General features: G+C 50.3%; 1 protein-coding gene across 1 annotated transcript in view; it reads right to left on the bottom strand.

Annotated features, from left to right (window-relative positions):
* LOC149349435 (uncharacterized) overlaps positions 1-15,473 on the bottom strand; it is a 127,075-nt gene that overhangs the window by 38,315 nt on the left and 73,287 nt on the right. The window contains exon 4 of the mRNA XM_089576777.1: positions 1,128-1,283. Within this exon, the coding sequence (XP_089432903.1) occupies positions 1,128-1,283 (156 nt within the window). The remainder of the gene's footprint in view (positions 1-1,127; positions 1,284-15,473) is intronic.

The raw sequence follows: 15,473 nt of genomic DNA, 5'->3' as shown, positions 1-15,473 counted from the left end.
TTCCAGTGTTGCACATTTACAAAATTGTGTCGCTCGCATTTCTAATGCAGCAAATATAAACGCCGTTTGTGCATCTTATTCGCGTACAATCAGTTAACGTGATTTCGGTGATGATACTGTGCTCAGCGACAACATTTTACAAATGCGCTACACGGGAAAACCAACTCAACGAGCTTCCAGATGCGTATTTGACGTTCGATATTTCGAACCACATTGCCAATAAAGAAAATTCAGGAAATGGGCTCACCTTCGATGTTGACGGCCGTGAGTTCGCAATATAATCCGGCCCCTAATATAAAAATTAAAAAGTTTTTTATTAATTTCTACGTAATTAATCTTGTAATTATTGAGGTCTATCATGTACACAATGTTCGCCTTGTTGTAGTACAGTCCACCTGCACAGTCCGCACCGATGTATATATTAGAGTTTTGAAAATAAAAATCTGCAACCGGTAAAAAAAATATCGCCCTGTATGCACACACAGACACACACGACTGGTTGTTTGGAGCACGACGTCAACGCGAGGCTGCAGCAACAAAGTGTGGACACTCGCTGTCTGCACTTCTTAAAGTCAAAGCACCCTGCGAATTGCATCGGCAGTGGACCTTCCGCTGTGAGAGGAACGCATATATGTGTTTGTTTTTTTTTACTTTTGTGTGCAGTGGCGGTTCCTATGAATGTCCGAATGTCCAAAAGGTATCTAAGATACGACAGCAAAATTTCAACACAACGGTACTCAATGAAATTGTAACTGTATTTCAGTGACAACTATTCAAGAGTTCTCAATGCACCCTCAATGTTGCATGAAAAGCAGAGCAATGTAATTTTAACGTGATTTGTCAACACTGATCGGTGACATGTTTATCATTTTTCTGCAAAACATTTGCAAGGGTTATGATAATAACTGAGAGTTATAGCTCAGAGGTATCCGCAGTCTTTTTCTGAGGCACCAACTGCACATGGGCCGCCTTTTAAGGTGGCGCATGCGCTGTTTGCGGAACACAGGTCGCGCTATGGGAAAACTGTTTTGCTAAACATCATAGGTGAGCGATAATTCTGACTGCATGCGTGCGAGGTCAGAGAGTCAGCGAGTGAGTAAGCCCTTGGCCGCGGCAGGCGCACTCACTCTTGAGGCAGGCCGTGTCGTTCTGGCGCACGTGGTAGGGCTGGCAGTCGCACACGGCGCCCTTGTGCCAGTTGCAGTGGCTGTTGGCGACGAACAGCAGGCACTCGAGCGAAGACCGGCACCCGGAGCCCAGCGCCAGCGAGGAGGGTAGAATGCCTGCGCTCCCACCAGTGATTTGTCAGTCGCGCAAGCTCGGCTGGAGTGCTTTTTTTTTCTTCTTCCACCGACCTACTTGCTTATCTACCTAAAGGGGAGCGAACGAATGCTCGCATCCGGGCCTTTTTGTCGGCGGCCGTGTTTTCTGGCATAAGGAGTCACTATCGACGACAGCACACTTCCTCGGGCCACGAAAAGCCAGCAGTTTGTGATCAATACATTTTAATCACATAGTAATATGGCCCAGCAATTCGTTGTCAGTCAATGCAGAGCGCTCGAACGCAATGATAACACGCCACGGCTTGGGCCATTCCTTGCACGCTTTGCTTATAGACGTGTGGGACGGTCGTAGTCGAACGCGGCGGGCAACGCGCTGACAGAACTTGTGCCTCCGCAAAGTCATAGATGGCTCTCTAGGCAGACAGCCAAGCCACCAGCAACCTTACAAGAGCTCAGATGGCTACCTACAAAGACACGAGAAGCTCTTGTAAGATTGCTGAGCCATCTCAGACTTGGCGGAGGCAAGTTTCGTGAGCGCATCGTCGATGGCGGGTCATGCTAGCGCCCCATTCGATTACGACCGTCCCACGCGGTGAGCTATCGTCAAGAACACTGATGGAAAGCGCCAAGGCAGGCTGGAATGGAGTTCGCACAAGAACTGCTGTCGATTGCGTCAAGCCCACTCGACCGTTCTGCGGGCACGTGCTTCAAAGACTGCCGCACGGGCAGGAGGTCAGTGCTTGTGTCAGGCCAGGTAGTCCGGTTCCGCTCATTCCAGTTATATTCTGTGCTTCAGTTAGGCGGACACAGGCCCTTCATCTACTCCAAAATGCTTTGCTTTCATCTTCTCCAATTTGTGTCGGCGCCAACTCTCGCGCAATGTCCTCTGAATGCTGCGACTTTGTAGAGGTATTCAAAATCAGACTAATTAAAACACAGTCAGCAGTACACGAAAGCCGCTTTGCACGCACGTTTTGCAACTAGGCGCACACAAAGTGAGAGTGTAACTGTCTTCGCCAGTCTCGTAATGAAGTAAAACCATCCAATACACTTTTTACTCACACGCAGTCAGTGTGCATACTGACAATGGGAGCTCGGTGTCAGTCGCATTCCTAGACTATTCCAGTGTTTCGAGATGTTCGCCTCCAAATTTAGGCGCGAAACTGGCGTAACTCAGCTGTTGCATTTCTTTTATATCGCTAGCCGAAAGACAGTGAGGGAACCTGCCGTCCAGCGCCACATTTAGAGGAGTTTCGCGTCCATACTGCGACACCAAAGCCAGCCGACAGGTGGACGGATAGAGGAGAGAACGTGGAGGCGATTCTTTTATGCTGGCATATTGAAGGCTTATTTTTTGCTTGTAACGGAGAGTTGTGTCCTGCGTTGATGGATAACTGCAGGGGATCCCAGGCGCCCGGTGTTGAAGGGCGAGGCGACGCGGCACCTCATTGCCTGGGATTTCATCTCGACCAGCGGTTCACTTCAGTGCGACCGTGTGTGGACCAAGTTTGGTTGATGCCTGTTCTAGATAGTATCTCTCTGAACTGTGCAGGAATGCATGCCGCCCATGGCTCGGAAAATTTCTGCTACGGTAGGAATGAAAGTGTGCTCCGGATTATTTTAAGCCTCGTTCATGCATTTAGGCTCCATATGAATGCGACCGGGATTACGACATTCAGCTCTAAGGCTGTGGAGGGTTGCAATGCCCATCGATCGAGAGGTATTCGGCTGATCCTGCTGATGGAGGGGAAATATGGCCGTGTGCGATGTCACCGGACGTTAAAAATTAATACCTCATAGCCTACGTGTCACTTGCGAGCGTTAAACCCACTTACGAGGTGAAGGTGAAGGCCATGGTGTTCGAACATCCCATCTTTTTGGAATCTCCGTATTCGAGAAGCGACGAAGCGCTGCACTCCAATATACGGCTGTGCATCATTTACAGTAGACTCTCGCTTTTGGAGTGTTTCTTTCTTCGAACACAGCTAATCCCCAAAGCACACTTCCTTATCCTATCCCCTGAAGCGCAGAGGGCAGTGTAAAAAGTAAAAAAAAAACAAACCACGTGGACATACGAGTGACTTACTGCTGTGACGTCTTGGGTGCATAGTTATACTAAAACGGAACATCGACAGCGGACGAGCTAGCTGTCAAGCTAAACAGTTGATGCTGTGTATCCGCACAAACAAAATCGCTTATAAGCATGGCAAAACTTCTTTCTGGGCGCGTTGGTTCATTTTTAGCAAAAAAAAAAAAAGGAAAGAAAGAAAGAAAGAAAGAAAAAATGGGGGGGGGGGGGGCATGAGAGAAGACGGACGCTATTGTCTATGCGTGTCTTCTTTCATGTGACTGCTCTCCTTTTGAGCTAAGGAAAAATTATTAGCGCAGCTTTCTTGGATCATTTGGTGCCTACAAACCTGACTTCCTACAACCGTGCCGGTACGCAACTACGTCAACGCTGGGCCCACCAGTTGGCACGGGGGAGCGCCAGTCTCTTTGCCACACTTTATTCCGCCTGGTGGCTACTGCCGTCGTAGCGTTCTCGTCAATGAGCGGTTATTTGCAACCTTGAGACTGCGTGCTTATAGATTCGCCGTCCTCTCTGAACTTCCAACGAAGCAAAATGACGAAAAGCGGCGCGTCTGTGCACATAATGTCAGAGATAGTTTGGTTTTACCTGCCACAGCTTGCAACAGCATCTGTTTCTTAATCAGGCGACTACTAGCTCGATCTATGATCACGGTGTAGTCCATAGCTGCCTACGCGCGCAATCTGTGCAGTTGATAATTCCATGGCCAGTTCAAAAAGTAAGCAAGCTACCCCTTACAGAGTATTTCATCCTCACATCTTCTGTAAGAAACAACACAAGATCACAGACATTTAGGGGACGTGGGAGCTATAAAAAAAAAGCACCTGCTTTTCGCGGTCCAAACGCGTAGCTCGGGCGCGTTTGAGGTGGTAGCGCGTGTGCCCATAGACTGCTCCTATATATCAATGGCAGGCGGCAAATATGGAAACAAGGGCAATGGAAACAATGGAAACAAATATGGAAACATTTGCAAACAAGGGCAGATAATACATTTTTCTGAATATGCCTCTTGTTCACAAAACAGGCCATTGCATTTTTCAGGTAAGGAAACGTATCGCCACCATCATCGTCCAAGGCAGGAAAAACGCCTTTACCAACCACCTTCAGACTTTGCTTCGCGCAAGCTGCCGCAATGATGTTCCAGCATATCTCATAATGTTGTTACTCCATTCGACTGCCGGCCGCCTGCGATCACGTTTTTCTTCTCTTCGTATATACACAGGCAATTTAATGGACCTAATCCTAACTGATGCCGTTCTGTGCCATAATGCTCCACCTATTACTTTCCTTTCCATCAACGGCTGCGCTGTTCTGTTCTTCTTTCTATATATACAGGGTGTTTCAACCTGTATATATAGAAATTTCGCCTACATCGCGCCAAAATACATGCGGTTTGAGAAGCTTGCAGGCAAAGCAACCTCTCCAGTGAACCTAACTCGTCGAAATAGCCAAAATTTGTTGGGCCACAGCGCCGAGGATAATCGCGTTCTCGAAATTCTAAAAACGGATATGGACATTACTTACGGTGGGCTACATGCCTCTCAATAATTAAGGAGCCCAACGGTAATAGTTTAAAAGTTAACTATTAAATATTGGTTAACAAGCCTGCTAGTTAGCACGTCTTAGTTGAATTATGATGTACTACACCACTGACAATGCTATGCCAGAAAAAGCGCGCATCTAAGTCAAATAGGTTATTTTTAAAAAATGCAGAAAGTCTTAGGTGAAACACCCTGTATATATATACCGCGAAAGCCCTTATACGGAGCCCATCCATGCCAGAAGCTTCATCTTCAGTCGCATGCGCAGCTGCCGGAGGGGCACTCTCATAACGCAGCTCTGCACGCTTGTCCTGAACGAGGTCATGACTTCGTGAACGGCACGGTGGCACACCTGACACCATTGGAAATCTGGCTCATATTCGGAAATTTGGGGATCGAACGTTGTACGGGCGTTCATTTCACAGACCACAAAGCGGCCCTTCGGCACTCTGGAGAACACTAGCGAAAAGAAGATACGCTTGAACAAGGGGAAGCTTTGGGCCAGTTGGTCTCGTCCAAATTCGCGGTTATTCCTCCTCTCCAACAAGATAAGCTTCACTTCGTGCTCTGAAAGAGACTGGAAAATAGAAAAATAACGACCGAGAAAATATTTAAAATGTTTGAATAATACATCATGAATACCTCACTTTGCGTTCAAAAATGGCGAGAAAACTTCCGCATTCAAGTGCAGGGATCCCCTACGACAGCTGCGCTGTAATAACGCATTACCGAGTGTCTCGAGCTTTCACTGAGTTCTGTGCGTTACACAGAGGGCGTAAACACCAGGTAGAATTTTTTTCTGGCCCCAAATTAAGCCCCCGTAGCTAAGTACTGGCAACATTCATCAGTTGTACAGGGTATTTCACGTAACATGAACCAAAGATTTTAAAAAAGTGGCTCCCCGGAGCTGGGCGAAACCAACTACATACTGTTTCTCGTCGTGTGGCACTCTTGAGAGTATTTTTTACATTCCGCTTAATTAGTTCATTAGCTGAGATTGATTACGAAAAGTTACTGTTAATCACTTTACGATAACGTACTTTGCTTAAGTTGTAGAGGGGATTAAGAAAGAACCGATCCAGTTTTCTGTGGCAACGCACAGCCTTTGCCAAAAGTTTGGAGCCCAGGGGGTTTGCTTCTGAGCCTCACTGTGTGGTTCGTGATGCATCTCCAGCGCTCCAAATTTCCTCTGGGTAAGAAGATTTCTGGTTCTGCCTCCTTCAATGGGTAGGACTTCCCAGAATGCTTCAGGAGTCCCACTGCAAGGCTAAGAAGTGAACCCCTGGGCTCTAAACTTTTGACGAAGACTGTACATACGTACCTCCTACGTGGCCCTTTTTTCGGCATTTAAGGAAGCCCGCGAAATATGGAAAAAAAGAAAAACCGTGACTGCGCTCATGCGCTACCATATTCCAGCGCTCCCAACCGTGTTTTGAACGAACGAAACGTGCTCGCTGACCGTGCCTAAGTGAGCGGCCGCCCCGCGCAGTTTGGCGGACAGTGATAAAATAAAAAAAAAAAAAAAAAACGGGGGCTACCTTGAAATACGCGACTGCACTGCAAGCTTTTCCTTCGTTTTTTTGTTTTGGCCCAATAGAAGCTCCGTCTGAATCGGTTGTCGATCGCCTGCTTATTACTCATCTCAGATCACGGCGCTCGTTTGCCACGTTCAGGGATAATGTGCTGACGTACTTTCAAGACCATGCTGGGAGCGGCGTGGGCCGCTCACTTCGAGGCGATGAGCACGCACGCTTCGTTCACTCAGGACGCGCTTGGCAGCGCCACAATACGGTAGCGGAAGAGCGCAATCACGTGCTTTTTTTTTCATAATTCGCGGGCTTTCTTTAAATACTGGAAAAAAGGACCACGTAGAAGATACTTTGATAACAAAAACTGGATGGGTCGTTTCATAACCCCATGTACAACTTAACGAAACGCACGTAGTCCTAAAGTAATTATTAAAATTTTTGCATAAATAATCTAAGCTAATTAACAATTAAACGGAATTTTAAACACACTCTGAGGAGCGCCACGCCACAGGAAACAACATGTCTGGTTTCATCCTGCTCCGGCGCGCCACTTTCTTTATATCCTTGGTTCAAGTTGCGTGAAACACCCTGTATACTTTCTTTTTCAGGGGTGCGGAAACAATTCTGTTCATAATTGAGTTAGGGCAGGATAGTACACTCCAGGCCATTCTTATTCAGCTGCCAATTTCCCTTTCATGATCTGGACCAGCTGTGATTACTTGTATCCGATAGATGCACCTAACTACACGAAGCACTGAATAGTCTCTTGGGCTAGTTGACATTTAGCATACCGAATTTTGAAAGCGCAGGTGAGGGCAGAGACTGCAGAAGTGGACAGGAGAAGCGCTGGACAAGTACAAGTGACAAGGACAAAGGACAAGTGAGTCCCGTTCATTTCTGTAGTCCCTGCCTTCGCCATTCAAAGGATTCAAAATTAATCTCGTTTTATTCAGGCCCGCCAGTTCACCTTGCGCGCCTAGACCCACAATCGCACACTGAAGTTAATCCACCTAATTGCTTACCAGGACGACGTCGGCGCCAGTTACGAGGCTGTCGATGTATTCGAGTTAATCGCTAACTCTGATGATGTCCATGATGAATTTTTATGGCGCAAGCGCGGCTCGGCCAAAGACAGCTCAATGTCTGCTGTTCATCTGCACAAGGTGGGGTCAAAGACCCATTTAACCCCAGATAAGCTGAACACCCACAAAGCCTGTGCCTACTGCATACCCGGCGGCGGCACCGGGGATCGAACTTCTTGCATGCACCTCCCACATGCGAGGCGGATGCCGGCAGTAATTGTATTCAATTACTTTTTGGTCTGATAATTTATTAATGAAATGAATTACACTGCGACATAATTTCGCAGCAAAAGTAATTAATTACTGGCCAAATTACTTTCATTAAAATGAACTACTACTCTTTGTGTCGCCAGAGCTTTCACCTCTCGTGCGTTCGGTTGGGCGCCTCGAAAGCAGGAATGATGCGCGGCAAGAACAACGTAGGACTGCCTCCGAGACCGTTGGCATCCTTGTCGGGTCGCTGTCCGTGGGTATCGGATGGGTAGGCAGGGATTCACACGGGTCACGTGATCGGGGTTGGAGCAGGAAACGACTTCATACAACGTATTGGGATCTTGTTAGAATTGAGTCGTGGCGGCCGGAGAGCGAGACCTCCTTTCATGGGAGTCTCGTCACACACAGTGCTAACAGAGCCCGCCTCGAAGCCTGGTCCGTGCCCTCTCAATCTGTCAGCACTGTAGTGCAGCTGGCAGCAAGGTGCCAGCTCCAATCCAGATTCTCTGGGCAGCAGGTTCTCGGGACGACCGCTTTGAAGCTGGCCGCCAGCGACGTCCACGGGTCGCCCACGCAACTCGACCAGGAGCGATAGCAGGGTAGCACGCTGGGTCCTTATCTCCTGCTGACCGCTCCTTTTCTCCCGAAGGCTCCGAGGAAAAGGGGGGAGGGGATGTTTTCGTGGCTTCGCTAGGCCACATTTGCCGCTGTCGGTAATTTATGGTGAGGCTCGGAGGTTCGGCTGGCTGGGCGTGCGGTGCACTCGAAAATATCGGGGCGCTACCGCAACGTTGTCGTTTAGGGAAAAAAAAAGGGGGGGGGGGGGGGGTAGCGGCATCCGTTCTCCTGAATGGCGATGCCATGCAGTATTGTCACTGCCAGGCAGCAGTACAAGTAGCGAGATGCACACGAGTCCATATTTCGCGTGCATCCCCCAAGCAGCAAGGTGCAAGGCTGTGTTTGGGGAGTCGATGGGGCGCACGTCGCAGTTCAAAACTGTAGCCAGGAGCGCACATTAGGGCACAGTGATGCACTCGTCGCCAAGGTGCGCATGACGCAGACATTTCCGAGCGTAGGCTGCCAGGGTCGACTCTTGGGACCACCGAGGCAATAAATAACCTGCCTCGGAGGTTCAAAGGGTGGAGACAACTCCAGGCAGCGAGGTGGTGAGTTCGCCGCTCGTGACGAGTGTTAGGCTATTATTCCCTTTTATTTGTTTTGTTGGCGTTGCCTCATCTTTGTAATAACTCGTGCTAAAGGAATGAAGAGGGACGGAGGAATGGTTGGCTGTGAAGGAATTTGGCATGAAGACCACAGAATGTGTGCGTTCCTTTTACTCTCTTTACTAAAAAGTAATTTAAAAGTGATTGCATTACTTTTCAGAAGTGATTATAATGTAATGTCATTACTTTTTTCGAAGAGTAATTGGTAATGTAATTTAATTACATTTTCGCGTTTTAGAGAAAGTAATTAGCAGTGTAATTTAATTTTTTTTTCAAAAGTCATTTTGCCATGCGCACCGGATGCTCAGCCGACTAGGTCACCGCTGCGCTAATCGCTAACTCTTCCCACCTCAGCGCGCTGAATGCTTCTTGCAGACGTACGATACACCCTCCCGTCCCGAGGATTGCCTCGTTGATGTTTTGTAGCAATGTGTATTATTTTCAAGAGCAATGCATAGCATCTGAGTGTACGCTGTACGCGTGCTGTCGTCCCTCCCTTTGTTCCTTCGAGCACGGACCCCTCCGCGGGTAGCGAGCGAGGTGGAACACTGCTCCCACGTCGCCACAAGTGCACCTCGACCAGGTCGGAGCCTCACACTACGGCGTCTCTATAGCCTGCGTTCAGATACCATACCATACCATACCATACCATACCATACCATAACCATACCATACCATACCATACCATACCATACCATACCATACCATACCATACCATACCATACCATACCATACCATACCATACCATACCATACCATACGGCACCACGCGCCACACCTCACCCCACCACACCTATGTACCAATTTTTTAGGTCTTTGGCGTCGCCTTTTTAATAGGCTAGTATAATACAATTTAACCAGAAGAGTTCTCGTTTTTTAAGTGGCATTACAAAAGTGAGCCCTGATATAGATGTCTGCCTCGTGTCTAGAAAAAAAAAAATTGTTCAGTTGAAAGTAGAAACAATGAATCCGCCTGCAGCCACCATACCTACAGCCAATTAGGCAGTTCAAAATTTCCGTTCGACGGGCCAAGCAAGCGGGGAAGCGCCTCTCTCTCCCCAGCATAGACGACGCATTCACCCGAGCGACTACTCACGCCAGCCGCGCTCCGCAACCGTGCCCCGCGTAGGGTGCATCGATGCCAGCGCCTCGAGGCACCCTAGGCGGTGCGCTAAATCAAGGCACCCCTAGCCAGGGGCGATGCTGAAGCCCCCCCCCCCCCCCCCCCCCCCCCCCCCCCCCCCCCCCCCCCCGAAATTTTTTTGAACTGTCACGCACCGCTGACCAAAACAACCACCGGCGCCGGAAGTCATTCTGAATCTTGTCACCTACAATGTCTTTTTCAGACTAGAAAAGACATTTGGCGCGAACATTGCTAACTCAGCTCGGATTTCGTGGCAACGCGCCCATGCACCTGAAGTCACGTAACGCAAGCATCAGTTAGCATCATGATCAAAATTATCATCCAAATACGAAAATTTTGAGGATATCAATAACCGATCTTGATTGACCTTGCTTACTGAAAGCCCTGACCACGCGGCGTTTCCCAACGTACACACTCGGATACTGGTTATTCCAACTAGCGGGAGCGGCATCATTCGTGGCTTTCGTTTGTCCTTCTCTTTCCTTTTTATCTAACTGCTTTTATGTTGTCCTTCAACCAAAGGAATACCCTTCTGTAATTATAGGTGCAGAATAATTGTCGCTGTCACGACCGCAGCATGGCCCAAGTACATATCGCGACTTTTGCTCTGTCTGTCTTTCCATGTATAAAGTTTACTATCTGTTATTGCGCAAGATGTTTATTTGCCTTGTTGGACGCATTATATAGAGTGACTTTTGCTTAGATACCTAGCTTTAATGAAGACATACGTGTATTTAAATATCTTGTTGCGAGGTTTTGTGTATACATACAGTGACTTTGTTTCCATTGAAACTTTTTGTCCTTTATCAAGTTGTATCTTCGCATTTCTAATAGTTCACATTATCTTCGCACTTCTAACGCATATTTTGTAGAAGTCGTTTATACACGTGCTCGTTGTTGCGACTAAAATTTCGGTGCAATTGCTCGCAATACATGACCGGTGACAGCTGCTGCTGCGCCGTACACTGGAACGAAGGGCAGCGTCATTGAGATTTTTCCCTGGCCGTTGCATATGTACAATAATGTAAAGTTTCTTGAACGACAAACATTCATTAAAATATTTGTCCTTTATAATTGCTAATTTCATGGCCCTTACGTTTTTCATATCAGCGGCATGCACTGCTTTGCTGGTTTCGGACGGATATAGTTCTAGAATCTGTGTGATATTTTCTTTACTTATTAAATACGCAAAAGCATGGAAGTATTGACATCAGTTATGTCTGCCACGGTTTTTACGACATACGAATACATTCTTTTATTTATTAAAATACATATTTCACTTGTCTAGACAGTGCGTAGCGTTATCTAAATGCAGTTATTATTCTTACGTTTGATCCCTCCACAAATTCTATGAGGAGGCCGCGCTGCAACATGAGCCCCCCGAACAAAATTTCTGGCTACGCCACTGCCCCTAAATACAGTGTACGCAAACTGCAGTGCTCTAGAAGACTACCCTAGCCCCGCAGCTACTCTCCGCCTCCGCTGATAGTCTTCCTTTAAACCCAAGAGATGGAGCCACCACCGGCGCAAACACCGTCCGAATCAGCCAACGGGAGAGCACGTATGCGCCTCCCCGGACCAATGGCAAGTGTCGCGCTTCCGACCCTTCCTAATCCGTTGGGAGCGCCTGCCGCGTTGTCTGCTACTGGCGGCCTCGCCGCGTCGTCTGCTACACGCGGACAATAGCAGCACAGCAAGCTCTAGCGGCCGCGGTGGAAAACATTTTGAACTTGAACTTGAGCTTTATTTCTTGAACTTGAATTTTCTTCCGCCCATCCGAAAGGAACGACAATTTTCTGTCCTACGCACAGGATCGCATCACTTCGGAGCTCTGCAAGATATCAGGCACCAAGCAGGTTCGCGTTAACCTCAAGCGCAACGTTGTTGCAGTCGACCTCCCACCAAGAGCAGATCAGGACCCCTTCCTAACAAATCATCAACATCTTTGACGTACATGTCTACGCAAGAGAGGCGAGAACTAACTCCTGCTCTGGGCTCCTATTCGGCGTTGACAAGGAAATCACGGAAGATGAAATCTCATCCGGACTTGAAGGCGCCACGCCCATCACTGGCGTCAGATGGAGCGGGAACGCCGTGTTTCTCCACTTCGCGGGCAAACGACGACCCGAATAAGTGGCCCTCTTTAAGGTGCGCTGAGCAGTGCACAGACGGTGCCCTCGCCCAATGCAATGCTTGAGTTGCGGCGTCTCGCGACACGCTACTGCAGCCTGCCGTCCGCTGCTCTCACTGCGGCGGCGGCGACGACCACATTTCATCTCCCTGCACTGCAGGAACGCCTTACTGCATCAACCCGAACCTCGCTGCCCTCGCTGGCAGCTAGAACAAAAGGTTGCCACAATTCTCAGCTCCCGCCGACGTGCGCTTCAGCTCGCCCGGGGCACCACCGATCAAAGGCTGCCGAAACAAACAGCTCTCCCGAAGCAGACAACTTTCCCGCTCTGGCTCCCTCCCTCCCCTCCGCGCCTTTTTGAGCCGAAGCTTCTGCCCCGGGACATCACAAACATTCAAGGTTGCCCTGAGCAGCAGAACACCACCCCATTCATCACACACCACTCCAGACAAAAGGGATCTGGTAACTGCAGCCCTTGCCGCAGTAGAGCGCGCCCTTGCTCACTCCAGTCGGCCTGCTCGTTTACCACACTCGAGCTGCCGCAAGACGGCTAATCCCTCCTCCGCACTTGGAGGGAACCCCTCTTCCCTGGACTGACAGATACCTGGTGCTTACACTCTACTTGAAGTCTACCCGCCGCCCCGCAGTTCAGAAGCTCGGGCTAGAAGCAAACCGAATCGCGGTGGTCGCACATTGTTGAAAACATTTATTGAGAAAAGTAAAAGAAAGTAAAAAAAAAAAGAAAGGTTACAGAACGGGTGGTGTCCTCATTTCAGGACCCCAGTGGCTATCGCTGCCGCCCGGGCTTGTTTGATCAGCTGTTGCTGAATGGCAAGGTCCGAGCTGAGCAGAGTGGCCTCCCACTGCTCCATTGTTCTAGGGAATTTCAGTTCCAATGGTTTTGGCCCAACGCACCCACTTGTAATGTGGTATGTTGTGGGACGTTCTTCGCACCACGGGCAGGAGCCTTCGTAACGGCCCGGGAAAATAATGTGGTACTTATATGGATTAGGAAAGGTGTCGGTCTGGAGTTGCCTCCATTCGCGCGCCTCCTGAGCATTTAGCCTTTTATGCGGTGGGGGGTATTGCTGGCGAAGCGTTCTAAAGTATTGGAGCCGTGCACTGTAGGCAGTGGGGATTTCGGGGGTGGTGGTGTCCTGGTCGGGGGTGTCTGTCGCTCGGTTAGTGTGCCCTCGAGCTGACAGGTCCGCGGCCTCGTTTCCCTCGAGCCCCGAGTGCCCCGGAGCCCATGTGATTTCGTGTCGGAGTTCGGAATTGTGTACAGGGGAAGTTGTTGCAAATATGGTCAACTTTTTGGGGATTCTTCCTGCGAGAAGAAGTCGACATGCCGCCTGGGAGTCCGACACAATCTTCACTTCTTTGCCGTGCGTATCTCCGTACTGGACGGCGAGCGCTATCGCGGCCGTTTCATGGGCTCTAGACTTCAGGGAAAGGATGTTCTCACATGCTCCACTCGTACAACAGAACTGCAGTCGAACGCTTGCGCTCTCCCGTTCGTCGACCTTTGTCTTGGATATTGGTAAGCGGAATGTCATCCGACGCTTTCTTCTACTCCCGCGCAGCTCACACGTTGCCGCCGGCCGCGTCGTGGCCCGTCTCGCTGCACGGCTCTAAATGTGGCTGAGCGCACGGCCAGAGCTCCTGGCACAGCCCAACTCCTGCAAAGGCCCCGCTCTAGGATGGGACGTGCAGCGAACCCGCGCCCACATGGCAAGCCCGTCTCCCAGCCACCCCCGCACCTTCAGACGCCCCTCAAAATAAAGCTGCCGGTAGAGGGCGTGCGCTCCGAGTGAGAAACGCCCATCTGTGCGATGCAACAAGAAGCGGCTGCTCTCATTAATGACGAGGGACGCACACTCATCTACACAGACGGCTCTGCTGCAGCTTGTGTTGTTCCTGCCCTGGTTATTGTCCGAAAGGCTCGCATCCCCGCCTCCTCCACCGCAGCGGAGCTAGCAGCCCTGCACCTAGCAGCTGATCTCATTCTGCAGTGGCCCACTCCTACCACTGTTGCCATACTCACGGACAGCTAAGACACAGCCTCCTAGTCCTCGCTTGATTTCAAGCTTCGCTCAGCGCAGGACCGTGGTTGAGATATCTTGCGTCAGTGTGTCCCTTCCGACGTGGGAATGCAAGGCAACGAGCTGGCGGACGAGTACGCAAAGAAAGCGCACGCTGGCGTCATTCCACAGCATAACCCCCTTGGGTGTCGCGCTGCCCAGTCGCTCTTCACCCGTACGCCCGACTGGCCTCTGGCAGTCCGCCGCGTCCACTCCCTCTCCAGGAGTTGGATCCGGGCGATCGGGCCACTCTGCTCCGCATGCGCATCGGCTGCGCCTGGCCGGCCGAGTGGACCCACCGCCTGCGCGCTGTCGGCACACCGTTCTTCCGCGACAGCGGTGGAAAATCTTGAGCACCTCCTTTGCTCTTGATCCGCGTTCGATTCTCCAGGGCGCTCACTGCGGGACGGCGTTAGGAAACTTGACCTTCCATTCGCCGCTTGGGCCGCACGAGATTACCCTTTCCCCCAAACACTCGCCGGTGCACTATCCTTTCAATCCCCAGCACGGTGGCCCGGGCCGCGTCCCCCCTTTCCCCCATCGTCAACCGAGAACCTAATTTCCCGAGGCTCGCTTGTCTTCTGGCGAGATCGAGCTCCTAACCAAGGTACGCAACGTCCGGTCAGCTTTGGCCCGGCTGCTACTCGAACATACAGGAAGGCACGTATTCAAGAAGAGAGGGGGCCGAGAAAGCCAGCCCCCCCCAGCCTTTTGGCAGTGCTCTCGTTAGGCGTGTACCCCGCCTCCCCTGGCTTCGCCCGGTACAAGTGCTTCGGGCCAACACCCTCTAAAGTGTTGCTCGGGCCCCTCCTGTAAAAAAAAAAAAAATAAATAAATCTGGCTACGTGCGCGCACACAGGGTACGATGCCGGTGCCTGCAGCGCTTTGTTTTCAGAGCGAAAAGCTCTACTCTCCGCATGCAAAGCTGAAGGTCAAAACTGTTTGACAATGGCCTTCAACCAAGAGGAGGGGCGGTGCGGCTGTGACGTCTGATCACCGTGCCTCGCCTTGTGGTGTTGGCCTCGCTCGCCGCCGCGCCGCAGCTGCGCTCGCTCCTCGCCACTGCCTCCCTCGCCCCGAGTAACACCTGTGCCACCGCTTGCCAAATCACATGCTAAGAGTAGAGAGGGACAAAATAAGAAACGGCTGTCTGCCAAA

The sequence above is a fragment of the Amblyomma mixtum genome, chromosome 3, assembly GCF_055824585.1.
Source record: "Amblyomma mixtum isolate Tamu chromosome 3, ASM5582458v1, whole genome shotgun sequence".
NCBI lineage: Eukaryota > Metazoa > Arthropoda > Arachnida > Ixodida > Ixodidae > Amblyomma > Amblyomma mixtum.
This window is presented reverse-complemented; position numbering and strand designations above follow the sequence as displayed.